We start from the raw sequence: 9277 nt of genomic DNA on the forward strand, positions 1-9277 counted from the left end.
CCACCTAGGACCCCCCCCCCCCCCTTGACACCGCTGCTCCACATCAAACTGAGAAGTGTCTGCTACCTGAATGAAATGGATGTGGTCGTCTGTCTGAGAAAGCCGATCCAGTTCGATGTCTCTCCTCTTCAGGCTGGCGATCTCCTCCTCCAGCTGCTGCTGCAGCTCCTCAGCCTGAGCGACTGCAGTCTGCTCCTGGGCTTTGATCAGCTGCTTGGCTGCAGTGCATTGTCTCTTTATGGAGGAGATCAGCTCACCAAAGATCTTATCGCAGCTCTTCACTGCAGGCTGGGTACAACTCTGTCCAAACAAAGACAAAAGATTTTTCTCTTTAAAATACGTCTTCTCTAGCAAAGCTAGATTACATGACACATTGTAATGACAAACGGAGTCAGCGAGTAAATGCCTGCATCTGTTGTGGTTATTTGGATAATGACTTCAGACAAGTAAAAAGACATCAAAAACACAGGATTATTCAAATACTAAAATATCATTTCCACACCTTCAAATCCTTCACAGCTTGGAGCAGCTCATTCAGCTCCTTCTCTCTCTTCTGGAATCTCTCCTGGACTTTCTTTTGACTCACAATCAGCTGTTTCTGAAAGACATTGTCAGTGCAACAGTAAACGTCTCATTGTGAAAGGTTTTATTAATACAATTACTGTGTTCTCAATATTTACATGTCTTAAAGTAACAAACATATCAGTGTGTTTGACTACAGATCTGTATTTTTCTCTGTTTTTTAACAGTCTACAGTTTCATGTTCACTATGTCTGCTGTGTTGTTGTTTCTACCTGTTCCTCAGCCCTCTCTGCTGCAGCTGACACCGTACCATGGCCTTTATGCTCATCTATAACGCACAGATAGCAGATACACTTCTTGTCTGTCCCACAGTAGACCTCCATCAGCTTGTTGTGCTTTGTACACATCTTTTGCTGCAGTGGGATTGTGGCTGACACCAGCTGGTGCTTCTTCAGCACAGGAACACTGTGGTGAGGCTCGAGGTGAACTGGACAGTAAGATGCCAAGCACGCCAGACAAGACACCGTGGCTTTGTTTTTGCTGGTCCCGTGGCAGAAATCGCAGGCGACGTCTGACGGGCCGGCACAGGCTGCAGCAGGAGAAGCCAGCTGGGTGCCGGTCCTCTTTATCATCTCTACAACCTGGGGATGATAAATGACACTCAGAGATAACACTAACCAACATATTGTAACATATTGTATTTGACAGTTGTAATCAATTAAATAGGGTTCAGTTCACTCTAACCCAGGGGTCTGCAACATCTGCTCGCGATTATGGATACGTCCCGCACAGTTGATGCTTCTTAAAGCCAAGGATGCTTCCTTGGTAGGACGGATATTCCCAAGTCAGTTCCTACAGAAGCTAGGCAAGACTACTTCCTAGCATTCGGTGAATACACACTGGAACAGGCTAGTGAGTGCCCGGGTGTGCGTCACTGAAGAGGCCCCACCTTTAATTCTGGCAATCATGCGCAAAGAATTGTGGGTACTTCATGCCCGCTGAGGATACACACATGCATCCTTAAAAGTACACCGAAGGAAGGATCCTTGATACTGGAACAGTCCTTCAGCGGGATTCGATGACATAGCCTCCTTGAAATTCAGCCGTTTCTTGACTTTGAGAAGCACCAAGAGATTTAGCGTTCGTTAATTCACAAGATTGAGCAATGATTCAGGGGTAACAGTCAGCCTATTGTTAACTGTGCGCGCTGTAAATTAAATACGGTTGTTTTTTTATGATTAGGCTGATATATATCCTGCAGTAACTCTGGGGACCCTCTCACGGCTGAGGACCCCCTGTTGAAGACCCAGACTCTAATCTATCTCCACATATAAACACATACTCACACATACATGTAATCCATAGTTACCAGTCACTACATTCAATTACAATTTCAGTGTTGGGAAGGTAACATTGGACATGTAATGTTACAAATTACAAGTTACCCTGATGAAAATGCAATAATTTATGTACCTATTTTAATGACCCTTAAAGTCATGCAACTTCTGACATTTTAATATTTTCCTAGCAAATGTTTTTCACTGGTGATCATGATCATAACTATCAACAGCTCTAATCAGCAGACTCATTTCTATGCATCAACATTCATGAGGTGCTTTGCATTGACCACGTGTGAATGTGAGTGTGTGGAGGGCCACATGTGAGGCTGATCCACCATGCCCACGTTTCCAGGTGACAGAGGGTGTGCATGCACACGACCTTTCTGCACACATACATTTATTGGATGGATCGTATAGTCATTAATATGCATGGTGGAGTTGCTACAGCAATCAGCTGCTCCAGTGTCTGTACTTGTGTCACAGCAACCAAGCAAATACATGACATCATAACTTCAAGTATCCAATACTACCCTGACCAGTATGCTGTTTGTTCACCCACTTGTATTTTTATTAAGTAATCACCTCAGCCAGCATGTTGTTCCTCCTCAGAACAGGCCTGGGATTGAAGGTCTCCCTGCACTGAGGGCAGCTGTACCGTCCTCTCCTCTCTTGCTCGTTCCAGCAGCACTCAATACAGATTTTGCAGTAACTGTGTCCACAGTGAATGGTAACAGGCTCTTTCAGCAGGTCCAAACATACTGCACAGCAGAACTGACTCTGGTCCAAATCAACACCGCGCTCCGGCTGCTGTCGCTCGGCCATTTTGATGAGTTGCATGTGCAGAAAAACTCACGCTTCAGTTTCGCCTCATTTTAATAGACTTGGGTTAATTGAGCCTTCACTAAGTCCCGCCCCCCGGAGGCAGACTGGCCAATCATAACGTAGCGTCGGGCCGACGACAACGCAGCTGTGCTCTATTAACTCTAATTGTTTCAGATTTCCACTTCGAAGCTGGTTTTGTGGATTTCGACCTAAGTGCTGTGCCTGTGCTGATAATGTGTTTATTTTAATTAATTCATTAATTTATTTATTTAACTTTTTTTTTATGCCAGTGTCTTCCCACTGAGGCGGAGCTTAGGATAACAGCAAACCTCCAACATAGTGAAGGTAAACAAATAAACTTATATGCCTTACTGATGTTGTATTAGAATGCATTAGACTACTAATGCCAGAATAAACCAGTGTACCCAGCACTCAGCTGCCAGTTTATGGCTATTTTAAGCTAGGTGTACTTAGGTTGGCTGGTTTGAAGCTTTAGCCAGGGGTACCTTGCTGAAACTAGAAATTAATTAAGATAAAAAGCAATAATACATTGAAAACAAAACAAAAAAACAATAGTGTCTTAAGCAAAGGCAAACTACAATAACGTTACTTAGCACTTAGTTGCCAGTTCATGGCTATTTAAGCTAACGCTAGGTGTACTTAGCTAAGATGTATCTGGTTAACGTTAACTTAGTTTACAGCTAGTTCGAGCTAGGAATCTGAGGCTTTAGCTAAGTGTAACTGTTACCTAGCCAAAACTAAAATTATGATAAAAAGCAATAATAAAGAAAAAAAGCAATAATAAAGAGTTTACTTTACCAAGAACTAGTGTCATTTTCCTAGTACTTAGTTGTCAGTTCTTGGCTATTTTAAGCTAACGCTAGGTGTATCAAGCTAAGGTGTATCTAGTTATTTTTTGGTTAGCTTTAGCTTGGAGTCCGAAGCTTGAGTCTGGTGTATCTAGCTAAAACTAGAAATAAATTATGATAAAAAGCAATAATAAAGAGTTGACTTTACCAAGAGCAAACTAGAGTAAATGTTAAGTGCACCTAGTACTTAGTTGTCAATTCATGGTTATTTTAAGCTAACGCTAGGTGTACCAAGCTAAGGTGTATCTAGATAGTTTATAACTAGCTTTAGCCAGGAGTACTAAACTTGAGCTAGGTGTACCTAGCTAAAACTAAAAATTAATTAGGATAAAAAGCAAACAAACTTGAGTAACTTTATCTAGTACTTAACTGTCAGTTCATGGCGATTTTAAGCTAACGCTAGGTGTACTTAGCTAGGATGTATCCAGTTAGTTTATAGTTAGTTTTAGCTTGGAGTCCAAAGCTTTAGCCAGGTGTACCCAAAACTAGAAATGAATTATGATAAAAAGCAATAACACAGAAAAAGCAACAATAAAGAGTAAACTTTACAAAGAACAAACTAGTGTAACTTTATTAGTACTTATTGCCAGTTCATGGATTTTAAGCTAACATTAGGTGTACTTAGCTAAGATGTATCCAGTTGTTTATAGCTAGTTTTAGCTAGGAGTCCGAAGCTTTCGCCAGGTGTACCTAGCTAAAACTAGAAATGAATTATGATAAAAACATTAATACAGAAAACGCAATAATAAAGGGCTGAGTTTACCTAGCACAAACTAGTGTAACTTTACTTAGTACTTAGTTGCCAGTTCATGCCTCTATTAAGCTAACATTAGTCATATTTAGCTAAGGTCTACCTAGTTAGTTTATAGCTAGAAATTAATTATGATAAAAAGCAATAATAAAGAGTTGACTTTACCTAGAACAAACTAGTGTAACTTTATGTAGTACTGAGTTGGCAGTTCATGGCTATTTCAAGCTAACACTAGATGTACTTAGATAAGGAATAGAACAGAATAGAAAGAACTTTATTTGTCCCAACGGAAAATTCAGTTGTCCAGCAGCTTATAAAAAACAACAGGAACCACACTCCCCTCATCAACAACAACACAGTGATATTAAAAAAGACATAAAATAAAATAAGTTAAAATCAGTGCCTAAATAGAAATTAGAAATCAAATTAAAATGGCTCATTCCAGTTCCTAACATTACGGCTAACGTAACAGCCTTAAGGTGTATTTAGTTTGTTTATGGCTAGCTTTAGCGTGGAGTCCAAACTTAAGCTAGGTGTACCTGGCTGAAACTAGAAATGATTTCAGTTCAATTTTCAATTCAGTCATTTATTTGTTACATGGAATTGTACGAATACAAGTACAGTGAGATGTGATCTTATCAGCTGGTGGCTAACAGCAGCAGAGGCAGTGATGATCCTTGTGTATCCAACTGTAATTGAATTACTGTATAATGTGTACTGTTGAATCTCTCATATTTTTATGTACCTGTTGAACCTTTGTTAGTAGTGTTTGTCTGCAGTCCTGCTGGTCCCAGGGTTGGAGTTATGGGAGGGGGTGGGAAGGGAATAGGTATTTAAAGGAATGCTTGACAATGCATTGTTTTGCACATTTTTTGATTGCACTTTGTTCTGCCAAGAGAGATGGGAATAAATGCATTGTTTTGCACATTTTTTGATTGCACTTTGTTCTGCCAAGAGAGATGGGAATAAACATTTGATCACACCAAGACAAAGTAAAAAGCTGAACCCACCTTCAATTACAGCTGCTTTGTTTTCTTGTAATCCTTTAGATTCTGATGGAAGCTCTGTCTGGGATTTGGATAGAAGAATGCGTCAGGAGGATGGTGGCTGCACCTTTTCATAGCTGTGTAGGGTGGTGAGTGACTTTACAGGATGCAATTTTAATTGGTGTATTAATGGCAACAGTTGTATTGAGGGCAGGTGGCCAATAGTAGTGGTTTACCATGGAGCCTACTTCTGGCCCGTGTGGTTGACTTTACAGTGTTTTCTTAGAATATTGTATAACAGGTTGCAGTATTTGGAGACCTTACAATGTCTGATTGAAACTGGATCTGGTCATTGGAATTTTTAAAAAATATAAAATGCTATTTTATTTATCGTAGCACAACAAAACATAGACAGGAAAACATTTATAAGCACACAGATGTTTAATGTTATTGTTATATAACTTGTAACAAGCATTAACTTTAATGACAAAAATGAACATGAAGGGAAAAAAGAAAAGAATAGCATTTCTCAGCATCCAAAAGTCATGAAAAGTGTAAAATAAAGAGTAAATTCTTCAAAAAGAAAAAAACATTTTGAAAAAAGTTGAATTCTTTTTTTTATTCTAAGGAATTGTTCAGACACTTATAACATTTTATCATTCATGGTCAGTGAATTTGTTGGAGACTTGAGGAAAAAAACTTAACACATGCCTATTTGCTTTTTGAACCATTCAAACAAAACACAAAACACATATATAACTAGATAATTTCAAGATATTAATCACTTTCATCTGTCAGATTCATAATGAATGTTTTCAAACTTACTTTTATACAATTGCATTTTGTGTTCCCTTAGGATATATTTACAGTTTAGTAACATGTTGTCATCAACCCTCTCACGACAGTATAATAATCATTCACCCTGTACTGGAAGAACACTAATCACACACAACTTGACAGGAATCAGGAAGTAACTCCAACTTGACTGCTACATCCAGGTTTCCAACTAATGATTGAAATGTCGCACACATCCAAAAAATGAGCAGCTCATTGCTTCCTAGTTGGTTTTAACATGGTTTATATGTTTAATATAGACAAACATTAACCTCCTGCTCCACTCTCTTTTTTTGTTAATCTTCTTTGTTGTTTTTACCTGCTGCAATACCTGACTTAGGACCTTAGAATTTGGGCGAGGCAGTGCTCATTTTAAAATGCTTCACTCTTGTAAAATCACTCAGTCATCTATCCTATGGTATCCAGTTATATTGGAGGGTGAATTACAGCCAGATCAATAGTGGCACACATTAACCACCACACTGGCAACAATTAAATCGTAGGCAACTGGACTTTGATTTTCAAAAATCAAAGTCCAGTTGCCTGCGATTTAATTGTTGCCAGAATGGAATTTACCTGGATAAATGAGAATATCCACAGAATTAACCACCACAATATATTTTTTTTTTTACCACAACTTGATTAGTTCAGCATAATAGCCCCTGCTTGTCTGAGATTGATCATACTTCAGCCCAAGGCCAGGATAGAGAGGCTGAGTGAACGTGGTGTGTTCTTTGTGGAGCAGAGTCATCGTGCCAGAGATGCTATAAAAGGACAGCATACCTGCCTTATAATCCAGGTACACCCCGATCTTTGAGGATTGAGGGCCTGACACAGTCTTGTTAAGTGAGTTGTGTCGGAAAGTGTAACCATTTGTGAAGCAGTTTAAACTCCATGACTTGTTGTCATTTCCAAATTCAGAGGCATTTGTACTGCTGCTGTCTTTGTAGGACACTGCCACACACCAAGGATGACCATTCAAACGGACCTCCCAGTAACATCGCCCCGACAAACCTTCTCTGCACAGAACCTGCATCATAATCTGCGACCGCGTGCATGGGTAGCTATAGCCGCTATAACAATAATTATTTGTCAGCCGTCTGCATTGTTCTGAAATGGAAAAATGCTGGGAGACCATCCCATCCAGGGTTAGAGGACGGCAATCTGACAGAAGAACAAAGCAGGAAAAAAAGTGCAATATTAACATCAACCTTTTACCATTCATCTATTATTAAAGGTGCAGTCAGTGATTCTAACCCAACAGACTTTTTGTCAAATTGAGTCAATGTCCCCTAACAGTCTACTACTGTTGTTTGAGTGTGTTTGCAAAAAACAAAAGCTGGTGTTCTTCCACAGCCCTGTCTCTCTGAATGGGAAACTAACAGAGTGGCTCAGACCACAACATTATTCCAGCCGATCAGCAACAGGGGGCATTTGTGCTCGTGCACAGGACAGGGGAAAGGCCGTGGATGTACAAAGAAAAAGTCTGTGGGAGCTGGAGGGATTTTAAATGTCTTAAATAATATTTGTTTAGGCGTTCAGTTCAAATGTCAGTGATCTTCTTCCAGAATTGCTGACTCCACCTTTAATGCACTGGTATATTGTGAAACAACATGAAATTAAATGTTTTACTCACAGCGTAAAAACTCCTCTCTGGTCTTTGGCACAGGTGGCACCACATCTATAGTGGACACTGAGACACAAACACATCCTAAATACAGCTGGACCTGAATAAATCCACTGTGTAACTCTAGATTTCTAATTTCTGTCAGGTACCTGTGGCAGAGATCATGGGCCATTTGTCCTTCAGGAGGCTCTCTATGTCGCCTCTCAGCGCAGACACGCAGTCAGTCACAGGTTTGAATGTCGGACGTTGAGGATAAACAACAGGACCAGGTGGCCGGTCTGGAGTTTCACAGGAAGTGAAGAGGGACTGGAAAGTCTAGAGGAGTGGAATTCATTAAGGTAGAAACCAGACGACAAACTGAATAATTTACTGCAAACATTGTCCAATATTATCATTAATAGTATTATGTGTTGCATTGTCACATGTGGCCAGCAGATGTCACTTTTGGACAATGCATGCAGCAATGTTTCGTCCTTGAGAAAAATGATCTGTGCTAAGATTAAAGCTTCTAAAATGACAGGTGGTGTGTGGTTTGGCCGTACAGCACTGATTATTCTTGAAATGACATAAAACAGATAGAAATACTGAAAAACAGATAAAATTGCTCCTCATCACACAAAAAAAGCATCTGCTACCTGAATGAAATGGATGTGGTCGTCTGTCTGAGAAAGCTGCTCCAGTTTGGTGTCGTTCTTCTTCAGGCTGGTGATCTCTTTCTCCAGCTGCAGCTGCAGCTCATCAGCCTGAGCGACTGCAGTCTGCTCCTGGGCTTTGATCAGCTGCTTCACCAAAGTGCGTTTTTTCTTTAAGGAGGAAATCAGCTCATCAAAGATCTTATCGCAGCTCTTCGCTGCAGGCTGGGTACAATTCTGTTCAAAGAAAAACAAGATTTTTCTTTTTTAAATGTGTTCTCTGTCGTAAAGTTACATTTAAAAATTGGTTCTTTAGTACATACCACAATACAAATTAACAAGTTAGCACATGCATCTGTTTATTCAGACAATGACTTTAGAAAATGAAAGGCACAGTTCATACACAGAGAAGGTAGCCCCCTGTACCCAAATTGAAAACACATGTTAGGAGCCTGGGGCCTGTATCACGAAGCGAGATCAACCTTTCCTGGGTTACCCAGACCTATCCTGGGTTGACTAACCCTAACAATGGCAATCAGGATAATCGGTATCACGACGCTGGATATCAACTCGGTAACTCAACCCAGGGTTGCTTTATCAAGAGCCGTGAACGCGCACGCAGCGGACCAATCACAATCATGAGAGAAGCGCAGCGTCACTGAGCGTCACTGAGCGTCACTGAGCGTCCTCACAGAGTGCCGTATGTGAGGGGAAAAAGTATGTCTCATGAGGATCAGAGATTAATTCTACTAAAATATGAGGAGGAGAAAAATCAAGACACACAAGGTAGCAAATAAAATGATGTGTAGGTTAAATGACTCATCACTGGTTGAAGTAGCTACAGTACCTGTACCTGTACATCTGACACTGATCACACCCTTGAATCCCATGAAA

The 9277-nt window shown here is 40.3% G+C and overlaps 2 protein-coding genes across 2 annotated transcripts in view; both read right to left on the reverse strand.

Annotated features, from left to right (window-relative positions):
- The window catches only part of LOC126404505 (E3 ubiquitin/ISG15 ligase TRIM25-like), a 6931-nt gene extending 4242 nt beyond the window's left edge, over window positions 1-2689 (reverse strand). The window contains exons 1-4 of the mRNA XM_050067774.1: window positions 2445-2689; window positions 795-1163; window positions 503-598; window positions 67-300 (exon numbers count right to left, since the gene is read on the reverse strand). Of these exons, the coding sequence (XP_049923731.1) occupies window positions 67-300; window positions 503-598; window positions 795-1163; window positions 2445-2684 (939 nt within the window). The 5' untranslated portion in view covers window positions 2685-2689. The remainder of the gene's footprint in view (window positions 1-66; window positions 301-502; window positions 599-794; window positions 1164-2444) is intronic.
- LOC126404502 (E3 ubiquitin-protein ligase TRIM47-like) overlaps window positions 1-9277 on the reverse strand; it is a 45183-nt gene that overhangs the window by 31373 nt on the left and 4533 nt on the right. The window lies entirely within an intron of this gene.

This window comes from Epinephelus moara, chromosome 17, assembly GCF_006386435.1.
Source record: "Epinephelus moara isolate mb chromosome 17, YSFRI_EMoa_1.0, whole genome shotgun sequence".
NCBI lineage: Eukaryota > Metazoa > Chordata > Actinopteri > Perciformes > Serranidae > Epinephelus > Epinephelus moara.